Raw genomic sequence first — 15946 nt, 5'->3', positions numbered from 1 at the left:
TTATATAGTACTAGCCGCCTGCGGCGACCAGCTGGTTCGCCTTCTTTCGCCAATCGACTTTCTGTGAAAGCAGCCACCTACGGCGGCTGTTTGGCGAACTTGTCATTTACCTTTTTACTTCAAGTTTGCCGCCTTCGGCGGCTGTTTAAATAAATTTGGCAGCATTATTAATCAATCCATCTCTATCCTTTTTTGTGTCATTCACATTTTACGCCAAGATTGCCGCCTTCGGCGGCTATCTACCTTTAAGATCTATCTCTAAATTTTCTAATCCATCTCTATTTATTTTAACCCCCCCCCATTTCCTAAAAAAAACAAAGATCATTCAAAAAACCGCTTTTTTATTTAAGTAGAGCAAAAAAAAAAAAAAAAAAAAAAGCTGAAATTCCCTGTAGTGTGCAAAAAGTAGTGTTTGACAAAGATAAAAAAAATCGCTGCTTTTATTGAATTAAATTCGCACAACTATGAAATGTAACGAAACAAAGATACATCAAAAGGTCCAGCTTGGGGGGGGGGGTGAAAAAGAAATAAATGCAATTCCTAAATAAAGCAAAAAAAGGAAAGAAAAAAAGCAATCCCTGTCGGAAAAACACGTGGTCAACATGTCATAAAATGTAGAAGTAAGCTATATAGTAAAAAGAAAAGATTATCATTGCTTGCGATTAAGATTCCATCTTAAATATCGAATCGAAATCCAAGTAGTGACGTCACAGGCATAAAAGATTGAAGAACGCTTTTTTCGACGGATGCGTGAAAAGACATGATGTGTTCAGCATTTAAAAAATTTTTTTTTTTTGAAGAGGGTAAAATGTTTTTGCTATTACAACTTAAATTTTAGAAATGAGGTTTTGATTCTTCTCGCAGGATGATATTAGAAAAAAATAAAACCCAGGAAAAAAGGCAAATTAAAGATTTTTTCAAAAATTCATAAAAAAATACAAAAATTGCTCAATCTTCAAAATTTTTTCAATCATCATATTTAAAATTAAATTTTCTACACTATAGTACAAAAAATATCTGTGTGGTACGATTGGTTTGGGGTCTGTGATTTAAAAAGTACTAAAAAGTGCAAAAAAACACATAAAACATTAAATAACTTTTTTTCTAATTAAAATATCAAAAATCGAAGCCCGAGGTGCACATCTTCGACAAAAACTGTACCTGTATACCAAATTTCATCTTTCTAAGCCTTACCGTTTTCCCGGCAAGCGCGCCACACACACACACACACAAACATCTTATTTTATTATATGTATAGATTTTACTGCATATTTAAAGAAGGTATTTAATGGCGCAATCGTAGGGATTTCAACAATAATTGTTTTACTCTTACGAAATTGGTAAGACTGCAATGCATTTTCTCTTTTGATATTATATTTCGTTATAGGTACGTCGCTTGGCTTGGTGAGTTTTCCCTTTAGCTTGCCGAAAACTGAAAAATTGCACCTACACCATCGTCGGCGAAAATTGAAAAACTAATATGTTGTGGCCATCACGAAACTTTCTTCTATATTTTTCTTTTTTTTTCTGATCCCTCCCCATGCTTGACGAGGAAGCAATATTCCCAACAAAAACAAAATTACACTTGCAAAAACTTGACTACCATCCCAATGTCTGAATTATTTTAAAAGCAAAGCAAAAGAGCGAAAATTGAAAGTTATTTTAAAAGCCTTGCTTGAATTAATTACAAATATTTTATTTGTTAACAAACATAAGATGGCAACAGTTAAAAATTTTAAATCATTGAGATAATATTTCCGATCATTTCCATTCAATTAAAATCACGAGAAATACGCAGACGACAATCTATTACGATTTATTTTTCTTATTGTTGCATTAATAAAGCTATTTTTATTCAAAAAAAAAAAAAAAAATCAACACCTCTTGGAGCGATTGGCGTCAAAATTGAACCAATGCCTGTTTACGTATGGATTCACATATATTCCAAATTTCAACCAGAACGCAGCATTACTTCTTGAGATAGGGCACTCACAATGGAAAAAAAGAACGGGCGATTGCGCTACCCCCTTTTTAGCTGTTGACACCAAAATAAAATCAGCTCTTATACCCACTAAGGACTACTTGCCGATAAATTTTTCTTTCATTCTGTTCATTATTTCTTGAGATACAGCAGTCACAATCGACGACAAAAAACGTTCTATAGCTCAACCCCCGTTCGAGTTATTGACACCAAAATTGAATCAGCACCTGTTCCTGTTAATGATAACATATGGACTAAATTTTGTCTGATTCCGCCAGTTACTTCCTGAGGAATAGCAAGCACGCGTAACTCAAAAAACGTCCCATTGCTCCACCCCCTTGGAGGAATTCGCGCCAAAAACCAATGGGCACAAGTTCACATAGGGGCACATATGTGTACCAAATTTCGTTCGATTTCATGCGGTAGTTTTTGCTGTAGAGCGGCCACAAAAAACTGGTCACACACAGACGTGACACACACACATACACACATACATACACACACACATACATACACACACACACATACACACACACAGACAGACAGACATTTTCCAAAAATATTCGAAATGGACTCAGCACACCTCAAAACGTTCGAATCCGTCAAAATTCGAAATTCGAAAATTTGCACGAATCCAATACTTTCTTCTATGTATTAGATATAGAAGAAAGTAAAAATATATGTCACACCACATAATTTCAATCTATTTCTTTTTAACAAAACGTAGAGATTAATAACTATATTTAGCGAAATACATTGTGTCAATTCATGAACGCGCGTTTGAATTTATTATAGTATCTGCTTCTTTAAAAATAAATAAATAAATAATTTTGACAGTCTTAATTCAAATTATATGTTTCGCAATCACGAGTTGCTACCGGGCCCTACTCATTGGAGTTCTTGATTTTAGAAACGGCTTCTGTCCCCCCAAGCCTGCCCCTCCTTCTGTGTGGTTACGTTTGTATGTATGTGTGTGTGTGTGTGTGTGAAGGTGAGCTTGCGTGCATGTGTAGGCTTGTGGGTGTGCGTATACCTGTATCAGGGCCGGATTTAGGGGACGGTAGGCGGGGCTTCTGCTCCGGGGCCACCACAACAAAGGGGCCCCACAGTAAAATTTTTACAAAATATCCTAAATTTCACAGGTCAGCAAATTTTAGATTTTTTTTTTCTCCCACACTTTTTTTCTTTTTTTTTGTATTTCTACAAAGAATGCTTGCACAAGAATAATATTATTATCGATAATATTAGTATCGGATATTTTCGAAAATATGATGATCTTTCCGAACCCTGATTAGGGGCCTCCACTCCTTCGCTACCCCGGCGCCTCCACACTTTCAAATCCGTCCCTGACATGTGTGTATGTTGAGCATGCGTGAGTGTAGGGCATGTACGCCATCGACCAGGAGAAGCGGGATTCTCTCGGGGGACAGTGCTCAGGACGGGAGGAGCCGCGCCTGCAGAGGACGGTGGGCGGTGGTGCTGCAAAGGACCCTGGTCCAAGCTGAAAAAGGAACCGGACATCAAAGATGGTCAAGTGAGAACAATAAGCAATCGTGATTGCAAAAAAAATTAAAAACACTTTTGGAAAGAAGGGTGTTGATAGAACTTTAATGCATATTTCAATTAAATTGACTTTTTTCTTAAGGGGGGGGGGATAAGTAAGGAGGAGTTTTATTTTAATCTAGTAGTAATGAGTCTTTCGGATAAATTCTTTTTTAAACTCCGGGGAGAGAAACCTCTTTTTTGGTCCAATTAACGCGCTTCTTCTAATTAAAATAAAAAAATGCCCATGGAGTGGGGGAGGGCGATATATTCACTGTTTCATTTAAATGCGTTTTTTTTTTTTGAAATAAATTTTTTATTCGGGTAGGCTTTGAGGGATAACTATCGATACTATTTTTACTTCGTGAACTGAGGGTAGAAAGGTCTGTATTTGAGGAAACATTCCGACCCAAATTTCTATTTTTCTCACCACTGAATGAATATTGAAGTTTTTCTTCTTTTTATCTGAGCTTACGTTCGACAAACTCAACCGGTAACGACCGGTCGATTGATCACGTGACCACTGTGACGTCATCTAATGCTAAAGCATTGCAGGTGACATCATTATTTTAACCGGTGAGCTACCGGTCGCTCATCGAACCCAACCTAAATATATAAAGGTGACGTTGTTTCTTTGTTTGTCTGTTTGTTGTACCCGATAGCCGGAAGACCCCATAGCACCTACAACCCTGAAACTTGGCACAAAATTTAAACGTACCCTTGGAGTTTGCACCTTGAAGCCCATCTTCTAAATTTCGAATTATTTTTTTTAAATTAATTAAGTTAAAATTTCACGCACTGTCAAAAATGAAACGCTCAATTTTGACGATTTGGCAATCCTCGAGCACTATTTCGTTATTTTCGACGATCCTTTCGTAACCAAATCACGTGATATTTGACAAAACCAGAAATCTCAACTTTTTGACGAAATTATTTCGTCCCGATTTCGTCATATTGCAGTGCATTCTGGGAGTTTTCGTTTCAGTCTTGTACTCGCTCTTTAAATTATCCTAAAGGATTCATAAAAAAAAGGTTAGTATTTATTAAAATTTGTATGTGCAATGTGCTTTTTCTTTTATTTATTGTTACATTTTTGTTTAGTGTAGTGTTTATAGTTGTGTTTAAAACACATTAAAATTGAAAACGAACCGTTCGATTAGGTTTAGAATTCTGTGTGTGTTAACTTTGAGTCACCTCCACGTTAGGCTTAGCTAGCGTTGTTTTTTTATTTGCAAAAGGAAATGTTGGTTTATTGACATTAGTTTCCAAAAACGTACTTCCTTTATTTCGTTAAAAAAATATCAAACATGACCACAGAATTTGTTCAAATTTAAACTTACAAAAAAAATTCCACCGTAGCTAAACTAACGCAGATGATAAATACAGCGCTTTTATAAAAGGCATAGAACTTTGAAGCTTATAATTTCAACGTTGAATATATTGCATGGTTATGTGTTTTCATTCTTCTCCATGAATTTTACAAAAATAATTCTGTAAAACGAAGTGTATTTTTTAGTTTAATAGTTCAAATTTTTTTCACTGTTCATTTTTATTTTCTTAAACAAATATGTACCCATCCCCCAATAAGTATTGATATTTTTTCCTCTTCCACTCTACATGTAATGTTTTATTCAATGTTATAATTTATACAGCTGCTCCCAAAAGTGTTCGTACACTTATCATTTTCAGTGAAATATTGCTCTACCCATTAGTAAAAATTAATATTTTGAAATGGGTAAACAATATTAAAAAACTACATGAAATATTTTAATAGCAAAATAAAATATGATTTTGAAGAAATTAATAATCAAAGTATCAAGAACTTTATAACACAAAAGTGTTCGTAGAAAATATTTTAAAATAATTGTTTAGCAATCTTTGAATAAAACCGATGAAACTCGAGGAAAAAAAGCGCTTGATGCAATAAAAAATAAATGCAAACCGTTTATATCAGCTTTTGGATCCGAAATGATACCCTCTTTTTTTTTATGCTCGTAAACAGGACTTACAAATGCTTACCCCATGTTGTTTATATAATCTCTTTCCCTACGGCAGATGTTTCTAGCAATAAGTGCTTATGTTCATTATTTGTGGAGTCTTTTTTTTTACTTGCATAAAACATGAAGTAAAGTAAATATCAATTTAATACAAATCATTTTAAGTTAGAGAAGATATTAATTTCCGTAAAGAACTCTATCTTTGTACTTGATATTTCAGCAGAATATTTTCAATATTTTTTTCAATTTTGCTGCAAATTAAATAAATTAATGAAAATAGAGTTTTAATGTTTAACCTCGATTTAAAAAAAAAATACATATATAGTAGCATGTTTAGAAAATAATAATGATAAGCATTTTTTGTTGTTTATTTCCACACTTAATACACTAAATTTATAAGTTTTTCTATGTCAATTTGTGTTACATGATTTGTGCTAATTATGAGTTTTTCTATTATACATAGTTTCTACGGCTAAAATAAATGCAGCATTAATTTTATTGCAATATTTTCCGTTTCAAGGTATTGTCAACAAAAAATGAGAAATCCGGGTCTACATGAAACCAGACTAAGAAGCATTTTATAGATGAACTACCAATCAATCCAAATGTAAATTACAGTTGTGATTTTTGCTGGATGCAAAGTAAAATATCTGAAATTTTAAAAGACACAAACAAGGAAAAGCACTATGTTATTGGGTTTCCCCTGTCTTTGGCAACTCTTCTCCCTTGGCGTGTTTTTTATTTACTGCGTGAAAATTACATATTTTAGAAATCAAATATGCTTGGGGAAAAGGTAATACTTCCTTGGTAATACTCCCTCCGTCTCAAACTAGTAGAGCGACGTTTGAATATTTGTGTACCAGTGATTAATTCTGACGATTTTATGATTTTGTTTGAATATTTTTTAAAGATTTCAAGGTACTATACTATCAATTAATCCAGTGTTGGAGCCCTTGGTTTTTGACTCTAATTTGGTAGTGGTTTAAAGAGGTAAGGCTCGGTAAGTAAATGTTGCTTATTGATAACATAACACAATAAAATTTCTGAAAAAAGTAAAAATAAATCATAATCATCAGTTTCATTACTACTTAATTTGTTAGTATCTTAATAGAACTAATTTGTGGTGGAGGGAGTACTTCAGAAAACATTCGTCAAGAAAACTGCAAATCTGAAAACGAAAGTCGGGAGAAAACGGTGTATTTTGGCTGTCGGCTGAAATAAAAAATAAATTTAAAAAAAATCACAGATCAACAATTGTCGCACCCTTGATTATTTTTATAGCTCGAAAAAAAAATGAAAATTCACTACTTGATATGCAAAGGAGTTAACTAGTTTAATGGCTAAGTAATGCTGATTGTCGATTAATTGAAGAAACTCTAATTCCAGAACGCTATTCAGAAATTAATTTCAGATACCAACTGAGAGAAATCATTGTCTGTCTGCCTAAATAAAAATTTTGCCCATCCGCTGTAAAAATAACTCATTCTTGCAATCTGCTCGGAAAAATAGCTGTCACCGTCGAAATAATCATATTTTGAAAAATATGAAAATGAAATCAGATGCTCCTTAAAGTCACAAGAGAATCGTAGGTTTTTAATTAAAGGGGAATAATTTTGTAAGAAATTGTGGAAAATTGCTTTATTTCAGAAAGAAGCTTCTGCATTTAATCGTAAAACTTGCCTCGAAATAGAAAAAAGATCAATGTGCATGAGGGCATACACCCATGGACTTACACATTTACTTATTATACATATATTTTCTTTTTAAAACTCTTTTAGGATGGATCCAACATCATGGAGATAATCAGAACCAAGACAGACGAAGATTTTTTTCCATAATTATAACAATATTCAGAGTGTTCGAGTGTTCGTATATTATACATTGATTTCATGTTACAAATGTTTGGAAATAATAATAAAAACTTAGGGGTAAAAAGCAAAGGTATATTTTCTAATTATTTAACGAACATTACACTAAATTAATTTTACCAAAAGATTTATTTCACATCTGCATTTTTTAAAGATTTATATTTTCAAATACCTTTTGCAATTTTGGCAGAGAATTGTTTTCAAGGTATGAAGTATGAAATGCATGCAATAATAAAGTTCCTGTATTAAACATAAATTTGTCCAAATAAACATTCTACATACAAGCAAAATTAATAAAACAAATAATTGATTGGAAAAAGAGAAAGGTAAGCTTTTTCTTAAGATTATCTAATTTTATTTTCTGTATCTAATTTTAGAACAAAGATATACTAACTTAAAGTTGTCCATTTCATTGTACTTTTTCTTTGAAATTTGTGGTATAAGTTGGATAAAAATCTTTTTTTTTTTCTGGAATTTTTTTATGCAATGCAATGAAGAAAAAAATCTCCAGCAAATTTCTCCCGAGCATATATCGATGTAACTGTGCATAAAAGTGGCACATGATTTATTTTTTCCAGAACCCAATGTCTGCTGAGGAAGTAGTACTTTTATACTCCTAGTAGGACAGGGCGATGTAGGAATTTCTACATCGTGATGCATCGTCATCCTTACATCGCGATGTAGTCCAAACAGTTTGAAATATTCTTCCCGCTTTAGGGGCACGCCCCCCTCCCTCATTAGGGGAGTTTTCCTTATAAAAATCCAGGCTTTTATCAGATCTTTTTCTAATTTGGCACATAGGTCCTTTAATCACATGGGGTAGTACCCCATATGAATACTACCTCATGGGAAACTATCTTATGTGGATTTCCAGCATCAAAGGACATCTGGACCAAATCTGGAAAAGATCCGACGAAAACTGGATTTTTATAAGGAAAACTCCTGTGGCGTTTGGCCTACATAGCGGGACGAAAACTACAATATGGGAATTCCCAAGCAGCAAAAGACAAATGTACCAAATTTGGAACAGATCAGACGAAAACTGGGTTCTTATAAGACCCCCCCCCCCCGACACACACATGGTTTCCCACTCCATAGCGGGACGAAAACGGGAATTCCCGAGCGTCAAAGGACATCTGTGACAATTTTGGAAGAGTCCTGATAAAACTGGTTTTTTATAAGGAACCCCCCCCCCATTAGGTGGTTGTCTCCCATAGCGGCGCGAAAACTACTTTATGAGAATTCCTGAGCATCAATGAACGAACCTCTATGCCAAATTTTGGAAAGATCCGACAAAAAATGAATTTATTTCAAGGAAAACCCCCATCGAGGTCGCCCCCCCCCCCTATAGAGTGACGAAAGCTAACCTCCGTGAATTCCTGAGCATCAAAGAACCTCTATGGCAAATTTAGAAAAGATCGGGCAAAAACTTTTTTTTATATAAGGAGAACCCCCAATGCGGGGCTGCTCCCCCCTCCCACCATGGAGGGTTGAAAACTACCATGTGTGAATTTCCGAGCATCAGAGGACCTCTGTTCCAAATTTGGAAAAGATATGATAAAAACTGTTTTTTCATAAGAACCCCCCCGTATGGAGGTTGCCCCCCCATAGTGGAACGAAAACCACCCTATGAGAATTCCTGAGCATCAAATAACGAAACTTTGTGCCAAATTCGGAAAGATCCAACAAAAACTGGATTTTTTTTTGTAGGAAAACAACCATAGGGGTTGCCCCCCCCCCCCCCAAAGAGGGACGAAAACTACCTTGCGTGAATCCCCGGGCATCAAAGAACCTCTGTGCCAAATTTTGGAAAAATCCGACAAAAAATAGATTTTTTTCAAGGACCCCCCCCCCCCCCCCCTCCTTTTAAAGTGATGAAAACAACCCTGCGTGATTTTTGAGCATCTAAAAACCTCTGGGGCAAATTTAAAAAAGATCGGACAAAAACTTTTTTTTAATACGGAGAACCCCCAATGCGGGATTGTCTGCCCCCCCCCCCCACATAGAAAGACATAAACGACCTTGTGTGAATTCCCGAGCCTTCAAAACGAACCTCTGTGTCAAATTTGGAAAATATCCGACAAAAAATTAGATTTTTTGAAGGAAAACCCCCATTGTGGGGGTTTAATTAGATAACATGGGGAGTTTAATCTGCAATGATTTGTTTTACCTTTTTTAAGAAGTTGTTTGTTTGCAATTTTACATAAATAAAAATTTGCTTGACATATTTTATGTGCCTCTTTTTTCGACAATTACTTGTCTTTTTTTTATGGGGGCGGGGGGGCTGCAGGCCCGTTATTTCATTTTTTCCCCAAATATGGCAAAGAGTCTGTACTCAATAAAATTTGTACAGAAAACCAGCTAAAACGACGACCAGTCATGTGTAAAAGCATGAATGTTCAAAAATCAAGACGGAGGGGGGGGGGCGTCAATTGACCCCCTGACCCCATAAATGACGGGCCTGTGAAAGTGACTATACGCATTAAAATGGGAAACTACGGTGGCAAGATTCTGAAGTTACGATTTGATCACACGTACACGAATCTTATAAAATACAGTCGAACCTCGTTATAACAAACTTAAAGGGACCATTAAAATCGATTAAAAACGTGGTTCGCTTTATCCGAAAAACAATAAACAATAAGACAAGGATTGCAAAAAAGTTCATTTCAGCAGTTATTTGTTTTAAGCGTGTTCGAATTAACGAGGTTCGGCTGTATTCTGAAAAAAAAAATGTGCTCCAAGATATATAAAAAAAAAAAAACAAATTTTCTTAAAAATTTACGAAATTAACTTCCTCATATATGACGAAATTAATTTGACGAAACTAATGCTCTCAAAACTACGAAAATGATTGTTAATTTGACGAAACTAGAATGAAGAAATATTTTGTTACATTTGACGAAATTCGCATCCTCAAACCACTAACAAAAGCAATTTCTTCAATTTGACGAAATGTTCGCTCGGAGCATATCCCTGGAAGTGGTTTCGTCAAAAACGAAGAAAATTTCGTCAAATTTGAAAGTCCATTTTTGAGAGTGGCAGTAAAGCATCGTTTATACTTCTCTCGATTATAAGTCTTTTACATTTTTACGTCATTTTTATAAAGTTTCGATTAATTTCAATTAATTTTAATGCCCAAAGTGCATCATTTATACGAAACGAAATATCGGTTCTACGTCGCTTTTATATTCCTAAAGTTTTAAAATTTTCTGCATGACTATCTTTCTCGGTTTCTATAGAGGGGTGAAATCAGGCATGGACAAAATGACACCACCTTCCTTTAAAGACGCAAAAAAACTGCATTGATAAACTAAAAGCTAGTTACGTTTCTCAAAACACAAGTGAAAAAACATTTCATGAACTCAATTAAATTCAAAATGCAATAATCAATGCCCAAAGGCAATCAGCACGTCAGCCGACGATAAAAAATTTTTTTTAGGAATGGGACTGCATTGCTTTTATGCCGAAATAACATGTGGTAAAAAAAAATCTCTAGCTTGTACAGTGGATGTAGATTCAGTAGACGCTTGTCTTCTCAGAGGAGACTTCTTTCATGAATAAATCATAACAATGATGTTTTCGCTATAAATATATTTTTAAAGAAATTGTGCCTATGAATTTATGTAATCCGACAGGAGAAGAGTCACCGGTGTACGGTATCCAGCATAATTACCATCCGATGCATTTCTAGCTTTGATCAAAATGTCAGTAATCCAGTTTTGCTACAAGCTTTTTACTATATCATACCTTAAAACAGAGGTTCCCAACCGGTGGTTCGCGAACCCCCAGGGGTGCGCGAGGTGCAGGAAGGGGGTTCGCGAAAATTTCGGTGCAATGGCGGATTTTTCCTAGTTTGGTAAAAAATTATAAAATATTCAATTGCACACATAGTTACTAATTTTTTTTTTTTAATTTGAAAACGCGCCAGACTCTTGCATTAAGCTCAAAAAAAAAAAAAAATCTTTCAGCGGTTTTATAATCTTGGTTAAAAAGAAATGTTCTCATTTTTTTTTTCGATAGACAACAAAAAGAGATATCCTTCCTTCTTTATTGCGAGGCGCCATGCAGAAACGTTGTATTAAGCTGTGGCGGGGATCACGATGACCTTAAAAAGGCGCCATCGCGTGGAGTCAATCAAACAATATACATAATATACATATGTCGAAAAAAATAAAGAATTCTCAAACAATGCATCATAGGGGTATTATTTCTAATCTGGTTGAAATATAACTCGGGAATTTCCGTCGAATTCAGTCATCGAATAGCAGACATGACAGCAAAAGGCTCCAAACTTAAAATTTATTACTGGATTTTACCCATCTGTTCGTTTTCAAAAATATATAACATCAGCATGCTCATAGTTCTGGGGAAATAGTTGTTAACAGACGTATTTAGAGATACTTGAGAGATGCTTGAAAACAAGTGATTTTGTTTGCAATTGGTTTTGCTACGTGAACTTGCTACTCTGTTTGTGAAGTTATAATCGTGTTGGTAATTTTTATGATTTAATAACTTTCTGCTGTTATGGATCAATGGTTGAAAACTGGTAGTTTGGTTGAGCGACAAATGGACAAGCAGTCAATCGATCAACCCTCAACATCAGCAGTAACTTTCGAATCAACACAGGATATTGAAATAGATAGCTGTAATGAACTGCCGCCTCCCCCGACTAAACAGAAAAGTGAACTAGGGGAGAAAAAAGGAAAAAAGCGAAAATATGACAGTGACTATTTACAAATGGGCTTTTATTTTACTGGAGAAGAGTCTGAACCTACACCGCTTTGTCTTCTCTGCAACGAAGTTCTAGCGAACAGCAGTTTGAAACCGTCACTTCTGAGAAGACACCTCGAAACAAAGCATCCGACACACAAGGACAAACCTATCGAATATTTTAAAAGAAAATTGGAATATAATAAAAAGTGTAGCGTCTCTACGTTCCTGTTAGAATCCAACGAAGATAGTAAAATGGCCCTTGAAGCTTCATATCGAGTCAGTTATAGAATTGCAAGATCTGGACAGCCACATACAATTGCAGAAAATTTAATTGGACCGTGTGCTAAAGATATTGTTAAGTGTATGCTGGGAGAAAAGTCAGCAAAAAAAATTGACCTGGTTCCGCTATCAAACAACACAGTATCACGCAGAATTACTGATTTGGCAAGTAATGTGGAGAAAGAACTTGTGAATAGAATAAAAGAGAATAATTTTGCGATCCAGCTTGATGAGTCGACTGATGTAGCAAACGCTGCAATATTACTTGTCTATGTTAGGTATATTTTTAACGATACAATTAAAAAAGATGTACTATTTGCAAAACCTTTGAAAACCAACACAACTGGAGAAGCAATTTTCGAACTGGTCAACAGTTACTTTGAAGAAAATGGAATAGATTGGTCTTTGTGTGTGGGTGTGTGCACGGATGGTGCAAAATCAATGACAGGAAAATTTGTTGGCTTTGTGGTGCGAGTAAAGAAGATCAACGAGAAAATTGAATGGACTCATTGCTGCATTCATAGACAAGCATTAGCAAGTAAGCGTATTCCCGCAGAATTATCCGCTACTTTGAATGATGCGGTAAAAATTGTAAATTTCATAAAATCACGTGCCACAAACTGCCGTCTATTTCACGCGCTTTGTGAGGAATTGAGAAGCCTTCATGTTACTTTACTTCTTCACACAGAAGTTAGATGGCTTTCCCGTGGCAAAATTTTGACATGCTTATTTGAATTGAAGTCAGAAGTCCAAGCATTTTTTGTTGATCATCCATTTCACTTGTCCACTTGCATATTCGATCCTCTTTGGATGCAAAGGCTTGCATATTTAGCTGACATCTTTTCAAAATTAAATGAATTAAATCTATCCTTGCAAGGTGCAGTTGTTAATATTTTCGTTGTATATGATAAAATTGAAGCTATGGTAAAAAATATTGAATTTCTGGATCCAATGCCTGGAAATGGGTGAGTTTTCTTGTTTCACTTCTCTTAGTAGTTTTTTATCAGAAAACTCAATGAAATTTGATGAAAGCGTTAAAAGAAATGTGAACATCTGCAACATCTTGAACTAACTTTTGACGAGTATTTTCCTAATAGGCGTAACGTCCCTCTCTCAAACAACTGGATACGCAATCCTTTTGAAGGAAATCCATGCTTAGAGAACACCCTGACATTACCTGAAAAGGAAATGCTCATCGAGTTAGCCTGTGATAATTCACTGAAAACTACCTTTAAAGAGCTCTTGTTAATTGACTTCTGGCTCAGTGTAAGAAATGACTATACCGTTTTGTCCAAAAAAGCAATTCGAATTTTATTACCATTTTGTACAACATATCTGTGCGAGAAAGGATTTTCCTCCTATACTTATCTCAAAGATAAATACCGAAGCAGATTGAATGCAGAGCCTGATTTAAGACTCAAACTGTCAGACATTGAACCAAACTTTCAGTTTCTTTGTTCCGTCAAACAGCCACAGATATAGCATTAAGGATTCCCCCCCCCCAATTTAAAGTAATGCTTAAAAAAAATAGTTGGTTTATAAAACTTCTTGTTTATAATTTTTCTTGTAGATGTAGTTTTAACATTTTATTAATGTTTGCACTTAATGATATTTTACAATTATATTTTTGTTTATTGCAATCAAATGCTGCAAAAAATGGAAAGCAAACATGCTGTTTTTTTATTGTTTCTTACATGTTACTAATTTCAACATCAGGGGGTTCGCGAACTTTTTTGCCTGTTCCAAGGGGTTCGCAAAGAGAAAAAGGTTGGGAACCGCTGCCTTAAAACATTAGTTATTTTTTTAAACGCATATGAATTGCAAAATCAATTGAGCAACCTTCGACTTGCTGAATCGTTGACGAAGAAACATAATCAATATCCTGCGCATTACTTTTATTTTCCTAGTCTTTGAACTCACTCCCCCCCCCCTGTTAAAAAAGGACAGAAAGCCCCCTTTTTTTCCTTTCCATTTTGCCACAACAGCATGACAGAGCAACGTATACGAGTCGCCATCAAAACAAGAGATCCATAAAAGGTTTCCCCGTGCCCCTTGAGAGTCTACGAAGATCAATAATAAACAAAAGGAAAAAGCAAATATTCTTAAGAATAAAAGGGGGGGGGGAATAAATCGAAAGCTCTATACATTCTGCGGACACAAGAAAATGGAAGGTTTTCTTCTCGCTTTTCTCCAAGTTTGCCATTTTTACGCACCTTTCTCGCTATGTCTCGTTCATTTTAGCTTTTTTAATGTAAATCATTTATTGGCCTTCTTTCTCTTCCAGAAGCGAATCCCAGACTTAATTTTAACTTCACGTTCATGATCAGTCAAACTAATGGTCTGTGCAATCACACTTACAGGGTAAATCGACTGATGAATGAGTGTTTCGTTATACTTTTTTTTTTTCAATAGAGTTCCAAAAGATTTATTTTTTAGATGAATTAATTTAGCTTTCTTCCTTGCAATTTTAAGCTATGTGACACCTGATTGGCAACCTTCGTCACGTATTTTTCTCCTGAAAAAATTTTAGTATGTTTACGACTGGGTCAATCCTTGTGTGGAGAAAGAAAAAAAAAGACCCTTTAACATGAGTAGTATTTTTAGCGTATTTTTCGATCGTCTGTAAACAACGTCCGCAAATAACGTTTGAGAAAATACAGAATCAACAATAATCAGATGCACAAAGATTTATCGCATGCCAAAAATAAACAAATAAAATAAATAATTCACAACTCTAGAGCTCGAATACGCTACCCTTGCGGTGATTAACAATACTGCCGAAAAAGATAAAACATACCGTTCCATGTGTTATCTTTGGGGTAAATTCAAACAGTTTGTGGTATAGTGTAATTTCAGAGGAAAAGAAAAGAAAGCTTCCTATAAACATGATGAACAGTTACTGACATTCATTAAGCTTCGCAGCAAGTTATAAGTTACGGCATTTGTTTGTTTTACCTTTTTTTTCGCCATTAGACAGTAGTGGCAGCGCCCCCTATAGATTAATTGTATTTGCGAATAATAACGATAAAAAAAATATCAATAATCAAATAAGACATTAAATCTAGCAGTTTTCAGACCCAACTAAAATACTTTGCATAATTTGTTTTCAAAAGAATCTGAATACAATATACTGCATTAACCAGTGACTACTATTCAGAATTCCTAGTCTACAGCTTTAACCCGCAATATATACAGTATAATAATATTTACAAAGTATATATGCAAGGCCGCTTAAAATACTTAAGAAGGCCACACATTCTACATACCTCTGATCTGAACCATCGAAAAATACCATCTCAGGGTCAACGACAAAGACGATACTGTAAAGAAATATTCGCTGCATTGTTCTGGCGTTAGAAGACGCCCTCGCACATTAATTATGTATTGAGACCAACTTAAAAAAACATACGCAAAAATGGTATTTCCATTAAGCTGAAGGGAACAAAGACACAATAAGAGAGTTCGTTTTGTTTTTCATTTGTTTTATTTATTTTCAATTTATGAATATCATGACGGTAACTGTCGCTTATATAAATTCACTTATGCCGCTTTTTAAAATCAGA

General features: G+C 34.9%; 1 protein-coding gene across 1 annotated transcript in view; it reads left to right on the top strand.

The window, feature by feature from the left end:
• The window catches only part of LOC129228316 (probable U3 small nucleolar RNA-associated protein 11), a 52932-nt gene that overhangs the window by 267 nt on the left and 36719 nt on the right, over nucleotides 1-15946 (top strand). The window contains exon 2 of the mRNA XM_054862992.1: nucleotides 1388-1404. Within this exon, the coding sequence (XP_054718967.1) occupies nucleotides 1388-1404 (17 nt within the window). The remainder of the gene's footprint in view (nucleotides 1-1387; nucleotides 1405-15946) is intronic.

The sequence above is a fragment of the Uloborus diversus genome, chromosome 8 (genome assembly GCF_026930045.1).
Source record: "Uloborus diversus isolate 005 chromosome 8, Udiv.v.3.1, whole genome shotgun sequence".
Classification (NCBI taxonomy): domain Eukaryota; kingdom Metazoa; phylum Arthropoda; class Arachnida; order Araneae; family Uloboridae; genus Uloborus; species Uloborus diversus.
Note: the sequence above shows the minus strand (reverse complement) of the source record. Positions and strands in the feature narration are given on the sequence as shown.